Genomic DNA, 12,415 nt, shown 5'->3' with positions numbered 1-12,415 from the left:
TGATGTTATTTATTCAAGTTATGGTTATGAAATATGAACAATGTTTTTTATTAAACAATTGAAAGGTCAACATGAAATATTTGCAAATTCTACCTGTTCTAAGCATGCTTCAGAAAATTATTCCAAAAGTTATAAAGCTTTTCAACAAAGTAATGCCTTAATAGCACTCACAGAACTGTTATTATGCCACAACAACTTACAGGATATAATATATTCATTACACAAACACAAACAAATTCTCAAAGATTTATGGGAACCGCCAAGAGGAATTTTATTAAATATCCACCTGTTGCCACTACCTTGTATCTGGGAGCAATTCCCTAGCAATTGCTGGGATCAGAGTGACCTCTATACTCAGAGCAGGCCATCTATCAAAACCTCACACAACCCCCTCAACCTACCATTGGGTCCTACTCCACCAAAAGGTAAACAATCCATTGGGAATTTGCCTTAATACTTAACCTCATAGCTTCTGTAATCCACTTCCACATCATCTCCATAGACATTCAGTTCCATGTTTTTATGACTAAATACGGTTGCTGGGCTCGGATTCCGTGGGTTGCAGGCCATATCATCTGCGAGCATCAAGACTATATGGCTGATGGGGGGAAAAAGTATTAGTAAATTTGACTGCAGTAAGTTGCCCTCTCAAATGCACTTTGCTGAAAAGCAATGTGAAATGCAAGAAGTCTCATTACTTCAAAAAGAACTGCTGCTATTTTAATCTTATTCATTATACAAGACTATTTGTGGCCAATTTTTTTTAAAAAGCATACCAAGAACCAAAAGCAGTTTTCAGAAACTAACAAGTGTATTGCTGTTGAGACAACAGAAGCAATGCTATTACATGCAATTCACAAAACTAAAGGCATGTTTCCACAGTTTAGAAAACCATTTCAGATATAAACAGATGGTAATGAAGATGCTTCGATCACCCTGAAAAGAAAATACAGACAAGTCAGTGGTGTTTCTTCTGCCAATTGGGCCCAGTTTGATCCATCACAGCAGCATCATAAGTGTGGTATAGAAGACGCTAACTCCTCACATGGTATTGTATCAGCCTCAGGAGGCCTCCTTGGGGTAAAAGAATACTCCTTCTCTTGCCCCAGGGTAAGCCCACGCCTGGTCGCCAGGCCTATTCAGACCTACACTGATGTTATTGCAAACTGGGCAAAATTGAATTTTTAAGTGCTGACTCTCTTATACCTAGCAGAGAAAGAGTATAGCATTCTCTCAATGATTATTTATGCGGGTCAGCAATGTATCCTTATACAGACACAGTGAAAGCGATTGACAGTGTAAAGGTCCATGGAAGGCTCTGGCCATCCCCCCCCCCCCCTTAATGTTTAGCTGAAGAACTCTGGCAGTCAGAGCCAGCCAGCTCTACATCTGCATGAAACATGCAGAGTGCAGACACACAAGGTAGCCAGCAAATTCAGAAGTCCTTCCCACCCAGTTCTTCTCATTTCATTAGGAACATGGTCAGGAGTTAGACTCTCAGCCGGATACATCACTGGAGATAGAAGAAAAATGCAGGTAGGTGTCCAAATCCCCAGCTGCAGCAGTTCCATTGTCCATAAAAATAAGTTGCACATCAGTGAACTGGTGATCTCATCTGTACAAAGAGAGTCACAATGGGCTGGCAATGGATCAATTGGTGTTTCCCCGACCCCTGATTTTTTCAAATCACTTCACATTGCTATCCTCTGTCCAAATCTAGAAAGCACGCATCCTCCCGCTTCCTCCAGTAATTTGGTACATGTTCATCATGCGACACAGTGGTGCCTATCTCCCATTCAATTCATTACAGTGTGCAGATTTTACCAATGTATTGTGACTTCATCATAAACAGAACTGTCTTTTTACAAAATGTAACCTCTTCAGATTTTCTTACCTATCAGGAATGCCAAGTCTCTTTACGCTTCTGTAAACGGAAAGTGTATTGGCCACATGACGATAGTTAAACCAGAATCGAGAGGTGCATACCTAAAAGGATTAAGAAACAGGCACACTGAAATATGAATATTAAGAAAAGAGAGAGGAACTAATTCTACAGCTCCAATCTAACAAAAAGTATAAAAACACAGAGGGGAGAACAATGTGTTAAGCCAGAGGTTTCTTTGATTTTCCACTGGTCATTTCTTAGGATTAAGCAACATGCTGTCATTTCAAACTGAAAAACAGCTCATTCTTCAGCACTGAAGCAGCCCACAATAAAAATTTCAGAGGAACCTCTGCTCTGTGCACTTTTATCCTCTGTGAGCATTTACAGACAGTGTATACCTCGCCATGTACGCACAGCCTCAAGGAACTATGGTCTAGGTTAGATACTGTTTGTAATGTTTTTATTTGATAGTGGAAGCTACTTTGAGTCCCCAAAAGGGAGAAAGGTATTTTTTAAATAAAAAAATAAATTTGTTTCTGATTTTTTGTTTGCTTTTCAACTTTAACTGCTACTACTGAGATTGATCTGGTCCCACTGCTGTTTTATGGACACAAGGTTGTGGTTTGGAAGCCAATTCCTCCATGCACAATTGAAAGGTATTTTCGTTCAGTTGCAGTCCTTTGTGTCTCAAAACATCAGAAAAAAACTTTTGGTGGAACACTAGGACTATCACAGTGACAGGGAGCAGAAAGCATCTCCCCAGTTGCAAACTGGCAGTGGTCCTTTGGATCCCACCCATAGTTTACAGGATATTGTAATGGTCTATTTTATGCTGGTGTTAATAATTCGGTGTTAATGATTTTATGATGGTGTTAATAAAATAAAAAAATAATTATTTTATGCTGTTGGTCACTGATGCAATCATACTAGGAACCCGTAGGGCAGAGATGTGGGATGAAAATATAAGAAATAAATGCATAGTTGTTTCTTATTAAGAACATAATATCATACAAAAGCCTTGCTGGATGAGGCCAAGCTCACAGCTAGTCCAGCTTCCTGGATCTCAGTGGCCCACCAGATGCCTCTGAGATCACTCAAGACAACATGATGCATTCATCATGCTGCCACTCCCTTGCATATGGCATTCAGAGATAAGATATCTCTAAAACCCCATGATGCATACAGTCATCATGGTTTGTAACCTGTGATGGACTTGCCTCCATAAATCTGACCAATCCCCTTTTAAAGGCATCTAGGCCAGGTGTCATCACAACATCTTGTGGCAAGGAGTTCCAGATAATCCTTTTGTCATTCTAACTCTCTCACCATTCGGTTTTAGTGGATGTTCACTGGTTCTGGTGTTGTGAGAGGGAAACTTCCCTCTATCTACCCCGAACATAATTTTATATGTCTCAATTACGTCCCACACTCAGGCACCTTCTTTCTAGACTCAACAGACCCAAACATCGTAGCCTTTCCTCATAAGAAAAGTGCCCCAGGCACTAATCATTTTGCTTGCTCTCTTCTGCACCATTTCAAGTTCCACTATATCCTTTTTGAGATGAGGCAACCATAACGGGACACAATATTCCAGATGTGGCCTGACCATCAATTTATACAATGGCATAATACTATCAGACATTTTATTCTCAATCCCTTTTTTATTATGCCAAACACAGGATTTGCCATCTTCACAGCCATCACACACTGGGTCAGCATTTTCATCAAGCAGTCCGCCACCACCCCAAGAACTTTCTCCTGATCTGTTACAGATAGAGCGTAACCCATCCTTGTAGATTCTTGCCCTTCACCTTTCACTCAGTCTCATAACTTGACAGTGCAAGCTGTACTTATTGCCTGGTAACAAGTTGGGAAGAAAGATTCAGAAATAAAACTTACCAGAACCGCCCAGTTGTTTGTATGTCCACTCCTAAAAAATTGTTCTGCCTGATCCTGAAAAAAAAATACATAGAATACTAATGACCACTTTGTTGTTAGCCAGCACCAGTACTGGAAAATGCATGCAGTAATATTTAGTCACCTCCGCCATTAGAAATCTATTTGGAAGTAACACACATAAAGGGGCCTTTTATGCGGTAGCATTTTTTTGTTTCAGCTAGTGGTCTAATTTAGTTGTGCTACTTTTGCAATCTGTCTCCGATTTGTTCATTAATTTTTGCAGCTGCATTTTTTGCTGTTAATTATAAGACTTAACTATTTAATTCTATTTTTTTTTTAATTAAGGCTTCATTTTGGTGAGGAAAGAGGAGGTGCAATTTTTTAATATACATAAAAATTAAGTATGCAAATCACTGTGAAACTGCTTATAGAAAACTCAAAATCAATAAAGATTACAAGCAGGAATAGAATCAGAAGTTAGAGGATAACTGTAAATACAGCCTTCATGCTAAGTCCAAAATGTTACTTTAAAGCTGCAGTTTTCAAACTCTCAGGGAGTTTGAAAACTGCAGTAAGTCCTTGCAGGGGAGGGGTGGAAGGCAGCAGGGGCAGGGGGAAGGCAGCTACGTGATTGCGTTGCTCAGGAGGGCTGCAGGGACTGTGATGCACTCACCAGCCCCTGCAGCAGCCTGTCAGGGGTGCCGGGAGCCCTGTGTGAGCGCCTGCAGGGCTCCCCAGCTCATTAGAAGTGAAAGTGGAGCAATTGCGCTCCACTTCCGCAAAACTGGAAGTTCACTCCTAACAAGCTGGGGAGCCCTGCAGGCGTTCACACAGGGCTCCCGGCACCCCTGACAGGCTGCTGCAGGGGCTGGTGAGTGCATCCCAGTCCCTGCAGCCCTGTTAGCAATGCAATCCTGGGGATCACAACACTGCCTTTTCCCTGCCTCCTCGCTGGGCCTGCCCCTTAAGGGGACAGAGGCCAGGGCCTTCAGGCTCAGGTGTTGCAATGGCCCAGTTTGAAAACCACTGCTTTAAAGCAGGGGTGACCAAACCCTGGCCCTGGAGCCACTTGTGGCCCTCCCTATTCAGCCCGCGGGGAGCCCCCAGTCTCCAATGAGCTTTAGCCCTCCAGAGACTTGCTGGAGCCCATGCTGGGTAAATGCAACTGCTCTCAGCGTGATGGCCAACTGTTCAACCTCTCGCATGAGCTGTGGAACGAGGGCTTCCTCCACTGCTCCACTGTTTCACGTCTGTGATGCAGCAGCGGCAGCAAAAGAAAAGCTGGCCTTGCTTTGTGCACGGCCTTTTATAGACCTTGAGATATTGCAAGACCTTCATTCATTCATGTAAGTTCCATCTCGAATATATTCACATATATTCAAATTTGAAATGTAAATTAATTCCTTTTTTGTCAGAGAGATGATATGGCCCTCCTGCCAAAAAGTTTGGACAACTCTGCTTTAAAGGATTACAGATGCAGAAAACTATATTTTTTGAATCATGACTAGTAAACTAGGTACCCAAGTTACAGTTGTCCCAAGTTAAGGCCGCTGCATTGGCACTTTCATAAAGGTGCAATCTGTTCATTCCAGTGTTTTTGCACAGTGCTGAGCTGGAAAGAACTGGCTGTTCCAATTTATGTAATTTTTACCTTCCAAACAAAGCTTTAGAATAGGGCATAGGTTTGGGACTCAGCGTAGTAACACTTGACACATACAATAGTTTCCGTATTAGTCTGGATCAGTCAAAGGCACTTAGATTTGGCCATGAGAGATCCAGGTTCAAATCTACTCTGAGCAAAAGCCACATCTTTTGCACATATCCTACAAAGAAGGATTCTCTGCTCAGGACTTTGTCTGAATTTCGTGCATATGTGAAAACCCCATACATACGTACACACAGCCAACTATACACCAGTATAATCATCACACATAACCTGAGCTGTATTCAAGCAAATTCCTACACAGAAGATGCTTTGTTTATGGAGAAAACCTTCAGTTAACATAATTTATTGGGAGCATAAGATCTGTAAAGGGGAGATACATATCAATAATATTGGTACAGGCCAGCAACAAAGTTTACCCATGCAATCTGATGCATGTTTCCCAGAAGTGAGCTGTGGTGAATACAAGCATACATGGAATCAGAGCTCAAAATATTCATACCGTACTACTAATAGTTTGCTAGGCAAGGGAGGATAATGCTAGACTTTCACTCATGCAGCTGCTCTATTACACACAACCATGGCCTAAGCAGAGATGCTATCTGATGGGGGAGAGGCGCTGCCCCTGTAATTTCCACTGCAAAAAAACAAAAACTTCCACTTCTGAGCAGAGCATGCTAAGAGTAAGAACAAGGAGCTGGGACTAAGGGCAGAATCAGAGAAAGGAGGCAGATCACCATGCTTTCGTTGTCCACATCACTCTTTTCCATAGCAGTCAAGTGGGAAAGGAGGCCCCCCTCCAGCAATGCCAGAGTTAGGGGCAAGGTGCAGCTGTCCCAATCCTCTTCAGCAAGCCACCTGAAGCAGCTCAGTGGGCAACAGACCAGAGGGGAGCAGCAAACAGACACAGAGTACAGGGCATCATTCACCCTCCCCCCCCCATCACAAGGTGAAATCCTATCCACACATACGTGGGAGTAAGCCTTGTTGAGGATATATAGGACTTACTTCTGAGTAGATATGTATAAGATTGGGCTTTCAGGTTGCAAATCCTATCCACACTTACCTGGAAGTAAGCCCCATTATAGTCAATGTGACTTTACTTCCAAGTAGACATGCTTAGGATTGAGCTGTCAGCCAGCTTCACTGCTACACTGGTCCTGACTATATATGTGGGGAAACAGCAACAGAGTCCACAACTCTAGTGTCAACGTGTAAGAGCCATGTGTTTCTTCATCCTGCCCTGGCCAAGGAAGGCACTTTTGGTCTGCCCTGGCTGCCCAGCAGAGGCAGGATCTGAAGCAAGCCACTTCTGCCCCACGTTGCACATACGCAACAGGGATCAAATGTGTGCACTGTGGATTGGGCAGAAATGGGTTTGGAGGAGAGCTTGGTGCCTGTGTTCCAGCAACAGCAGGGGCTGCTGTAAGACAGAAGCCGCATCAGGTAGGAGCAGGAGGGGGACTGGAAGGGCGCCCCTCCACAGGAAGGAGCGGGACTGAAGGAGGGCACCCGGCTCTCCCTGCCCCTTGCGCGCGTACCTGGGCTCCATCAGCGCTCACGGCACCGCAGCATCCCAGCAGGAGAGCTGCGAGCATCGCTGCGGAAAGGCAACCCGGCACCATCCTGGAGGCAGCCATGCTACCCGGCTTGGGCGACCAGGAAGGAGGAGGAGCCTGGGCTGCTGCGTCCAAGCTTGGCAACTCCTCCTCTGGTTAACGCTCAGGCTGCCGGCAGAGACCTGGCACCGGGAGGCTCTCCGAGTCCTCCTGCGCTTTCCCTCCCTCTGTTGCTCGGGGTTCCTTGCTCTGTGAAAGGAAGGCATCGGTGGGAACTGGAGAGATGAAGATCATTCATTGGGATTTGGAGCTGGCACATCTGGAACCAGGAGAAGGGCGAGGAGGGTGCTTTGATTATGGATTTCTCTAATTCACACTTATTTGAGAGTCAGGAAGGGCACACTGACTTCTGAGTAAATGTGTCTCTGGCTAGGCACTCCAGACATCCCCTGTACTTACAGGATGACTGCACCATCTTGATTGCACTGGCTCCAAGGCACCCCACAAAAAAGAAAGGGGCGCACAGTTTGGACCCAGAGTGACCAGATACAATGGAGGACAGAGTGCCTACACCTTTACCCATTGTATAGAACAGGGGTGTCCAAAGTTGTTGGCAGGAGGGTCACATTGTCTCTCTGACACTGTGTTAGGGGCCGGGGGGGGGGGAGAATTAATTTACATTTAAAATTTGAATAAGTTTACATAAATGAATATATTAAATATGAACTTGTATGAATGAATGAAGGTCTTGCAGTAGCTCAAGGCCTATAAAAGGCCTTCCACAAAGCAAGGCTAGCCTTTCCTTTGCTGCCGCTACTGCATCACAGACGTGAAACTACAAGCAGTGGAGGGAGCCCTCGTCCCACAGCTCACCCGAGAGGTCAAACAGTAGCCCTCACGCTGACAGCAGTTGCGTCGGGCCAGTGTGGAGGGCCAGAGGCTTATTGGAGACTGGGGGCTCCCTGAGGGCCACATTGAGAGGCCTTGAGGGCCACAAGTGGCCCCAGGGCTGGGGTTTTGGCACCCCTGGTATAGAAGAGGGAATGTTGGCAGGTGCAGCTCAACATGGAAGGGTTTAAAAAGCTGCAGGGGATGTCTGGAGTCAATAGTGAGGGACATGTTTATTCACAAGTCAGTGTGTCCTTCTTTACTCTCACATAAGTGTGAATTAGAGAGGGACTCTGTTGTCCATTGTATCTGGTCACCCAGTTTGGACCCTTTGTGCGAAAGTTGCCCACGAACATTCATCCCAAGGGGATGAGGGTGCAAACATAAGATGAGGAGTATGTGATGAAAAGAAGCCAGGATCAGTTCACGTTCTTTACCACATGGCCAAACCTGAAGCATGTCAAACTGGATCTGTTCGACCTTTGGTCATCTCTGAATAGGGTTTCCTCATTTGTTATAGATAGGGGATCCTTGTCCCTGGCAAAACAGGTAGAATCTTTCCTCGAATGGAGCAGAAAAGAAGCCCTTTCACCTGTCTATTTCTGCCATTGCCAGTGCATCTGTTTAAAATCTTAAAGCGCATGTCCAGAAAAGGTAGCAATCCTACCTCAAAAGGATTATGTAATGAATCCATGTGTGAAATCGGTACTGGAGCCCCAGCATGTTAATAACTGGAAAAGTATAAACCTCAGGGTTTTTAGGGTGCTAGCAAGAACAGAACTCCTGTACATCAGTGATTCCCAAACTTTTTAGCATTAGGACCCACATTAAAAAAAAAAAAAAGCTTTACCAACCACTCAAGCCTCTGGGTGTATAAAGGTTATTTGCCCATAGTGCTCCGCTACAAGTAGCAGATTGTTTAATCTTGATGCACATAATCTAATCTGTCTAATCTATTCAAAGTCTAGTCTAATTGTCAGTTTCATGACCCACCAAATATCAGGTCCGGACCCACTGGTGGGTCATGGATCCACAGTTTGGGAACCACTGCTGTACATTGTATGATTTATCTTTCCCATGTATCTTGTATCTTAAAGGGCCAGACCTCTCCTTTCATTTTGTCTTTTCTTCAATGGGGCTAAACAAAATAATCTCAAAATATCAGCTTCCAATCCTCAGGTACTTCTGATTTTTCCAGTTCTGGAACATAAACCTGTCATATGGGAGCTGATTCACTCTTTCTGCCCATCTCTGATCCAGAACTACATGTCAATATGCCAGGCGAACAGAAATGGAAAGAGCACTTGATGCAGTTTGTCAACACCAACACTGGCGAGCCTAGATTCACTATTATTATGTATGTATGCCAGTAGCTTGGAAAGTTCCAGGAGCAACGTTTTGATATTCCTTTGGCTGGAAGAGCACTTGATTCTTATGGGGTTTCATAATATTTTATTAACATGAACCAATAAAGGCAGCAAGCATAGAAGCAGACTCCTGAAAACAGGCAACAGAGCCAACTCCTTGTCCAGCTAGAAAACTCTCAGTTTTCTCATCTTGGTTGATTTCCTTGCTCAGAAAAACATCCACTGTCATTAAAAAATCATTAATGTTCTTTGGTCAGAGTTCTCATCATGTAATGGAAGATCAGAAGATCATCAGGTGGATGATGTGGTGTTGACAGCGATTCCATGTTTTGACAGCTGGTTGACAGCTCAGGGAAGGGCAGGGCTGGCTCCACAGCTGTAATCAATCAAGGCCAATGGAGACCTGGTTGGACACCTGAGCTTCATTTGACCTTGATGGGGCTTTGAATGAGCTAAGGAGGTAGCTCACAGCTGAGCTGCATTTGCACTTAATGGGACACAAAGGATAAAAGGCAGCTTCAGAAGGCCCAAAGGAGCTGGAAGCTGGATGCTAATCCAGAAGGAGAGCCAGAAGTGGGACCTGACCCAGATGGGAAACCCGGACCCTGACCCAGAGGGAGACACTACCTGACCTGGAGGAAACCAGACCAAGAGGGCTACCTGACCCAGAACTACAGGAGAAGGGGACTGCCAGGACTCTGCTGGAGGACACAGAAGACTGGGAAGACTAGACTGTGCTTTGGAGACCGGATTGGACTTGAATTGGATTTCAGACCTTTACCCACTGAGTTAAGTGGAGTTTTGGGAAGGGAAAGCCTCTGGACAAGAGGACTTGCAGGGAATGTCTGTATTAGAAGGGAGTTGAGATATTTGGATGGGACAAATTGACGTAGTCGGCAGGATTAAAAAATTAGGACAGGACACATCACTACTGTGATCAAGCTTGCCAAATGATACAAGAAGAAAATTTTGTTGGGAAAGAAAATTATTTTGTTAAGAAAAGCAGTGGTCTTCAGTATGGGACCTGACCCATTTTTGCACTATCTTTGCCTTTGGATTTTTAAAACTGAAGGATTCAGAATGCAGCTCATATATGTAATTTGGTTTTTTCAAGTTGCTGCATTCAACTGGACACTGCTCCACATTTATAAAGAGGGTTTCTTTTTCCACCAGCACACACATTCCATATTCACCAGGCATTTTGAAAAAAATTTGCCAGTTTATGCTGCATAAGTTCACATTTCAAGTTGCCTGCTCCAAATCCTCAGAGGGCTCAGGAAGAAATAAAAAATCTTCCAGGCGCAGCTTCTATGCTCTTGGCAGCACTATGTTGAGAGAACTACTCTTGAAGAAATGAGTTCTTAATATTATTAGACAAACACATTTTTGGTCCAGAAGAATCATTGAGAAATTGCAATTTGATTCACTGTTTTAATGGACATCTTCAAGATTTATACCATCTCCTCAGTTACCGTGCAGGCTTTAAGAGCTGAAAGGTGGCTTATAAATGAAGTGAATAAATGAACAATTTGAATGAAAGAAATATGCTGACCTTAAAAAAATATTCTAATATGCATGTGTCTTCAGAATGTTCTCTTCCTTGTGCAAAGAAACAAAAAAAAGTGTGTAATAATTACTTGGTTTGCTGCCTAATCCTGTTCCCCACCATTGGTGTCAATGCAATCTTGCTGGCAGAGCGCACACTGCATCCAATGGTGTGGGGGAAGTGGTTGCACAGCCAACAGGAGGTGCATAGAAATATTTTTACTTAACCCTCCCCCCTCCGTATGGTGCCCAATTGCCTATGAGTCTCCTCAGATATATGGCAGCAATTTTGTTGGCATATGTCCAAGGACAAAAAAGGGGTGGGGTGAATTGAAATAGAGGGAGTGAGATCTAGCGCAGGTTCTTGATACCAAGATCCATCCCTCCTCCCTTCCGTCTTCCCTCCCCAAAACCCCCCCTGCTCTCCTCCACCCATGATACACCTCCACTGACAACCAGGGATGTGCGGTGAGGTGAGACAGCCCCATCCCTGCTGCAGGCCAGAGAAAAGAGTGCAGCCTTTCCTTTGATTGTGCATGCAGAAATCAAAATGCACACAAAGTTGGAAAGTGGGTGAAGTGCATATGCAATTACAGGGGAGAGTGTGGCTCTTTTCCTTGGACCACAACAGGGGTAGGGCTGCCTCCCCTCACTGCACATCCTTCCTGCCAAATTATTGGCACTGACAGCGACCTCTGAAGCCACTGCAGCATGCACTACATTGCTGGCCAACTTTTGCACTACTATAAAGAACTTTGTGCTGCCAGAACTTTGTTCTGCCAGAATACAACATGATTGGTTCTTTTCGTCCTTAAAATCAATGTAGTCAACCCAATCCAATTACCATGTTACATGTCATGTTTGCAACAGCTGGAAAGCACGCTGCACTTTCAGGTGGTTAGGATTGGGCCACAAGTCTGTCCACAGCATTGATAAGAATTCTGCATTGGTAAGAATCAGCATTAGTAAGAATTCTGCAAAGACTTACCCTTACCATAAGTACACATTGCAGCTTGCTTTGCTCTGTTGATGCTGAAGAAATAGATTATCACACTATTTATCTTTATCTGTGGAAAACGTGCTCTTCCAAAAATTATATCCCTTTCTTGTACATATATTCTTCCAGATAGTTACTTTCTCTTAGGAGACTTCAGTTTTCACAGCATTTAAACCTCAATGCAATTTCACTTTCCACAGCTGCAAAGATTGCTGGGTGTTTTATAGATTGTATACAATGAAAAATGTATAATTTTGACTAATAATTATTAAGAATTTTGTCTGCTAGCAAAGCTTCTTAAGGTCACCTCTCAAGGAGCTTCTTGGTCTTTGTTAGCTTTATTTCTAATGCAGAAAGCATTGCTTCTTCCCTGTTTCCGCAGTACTTTCTATGTTTTTAATACATGCTATCAAGCCAACAACTGCATCCTATTTTGTGTCTGTGCTCCTTTCTCATCTTCCATTAGATCAATAAAGGTAAATGTCTATCTTAAAGTCTCAAAAGATATTGGAAGAAATTAAGAGGGTAGACACAAATAATAAAACAAAAAGAGAGCTTTCTGTAGCATTGCTCAAGTGTACTTAGCCCCCATTGAAAAAGTACAAACAGAAC

At 43.8% G+C, this 12,415-nt stretch overlaps 1 protein-coding gene across 1 annotated transcript in view; it reads right to left on the bottom strand.

Moving 5' to 3' along the window:
- Nucleotides 1-7,097, bottom strand: part of PIGK (phosphatidylinositol glycan anchor biosynthesis class K) — a 126,420-nt gene extending 119,323 nt beyond the window's left edge. The window contains exons 1-4 of the mRNA XM_066624237.1: nucleotides 6,989-7,097; nucleotides 3,785-3,838; nucleotides 1,895-1,986; nucleotides 463-598 (exon numbers count right to left, since the gene is read on the bottom strand). Of these exons, the coding sequence (XP_066480334.1) occupies nucleotides 463-598; nucleotides 1,895-1,986; nucleotides 3,785-3,838; nucleotides 6,989-7,087 (381 nt within the window). The 5' untranslated portion in view covers nucleotides 7,088-7,097. The remainder of the gene's footprint in view (nucleotides 1-462; nucleotides 599-1,894; nucleotides 1,987-3,784; nucleotides 3,839-6,988) is intronic.
- Between the last annotated feature and the right edge of the window lie 5,318 nt (nucleotides 7,098-12,415).

This window comes from Tiliqua scincoides, chromosome 4 (assembly GCF_035046505.1).
Source record: "Tiliqua scincoides isolate rTilSci1 chromosome 4, rTilSci1.hap2, whole genome shotgun sequence".
NCBI lineage: Eukaryota > Metazoa > Chordata > Lepidosauria > Squamata > Scincidae > Tiliqua > Tiliqua scincoides.
This window is presented reverse-complemented; position numbering and strand designations above follow the sequence as displayed.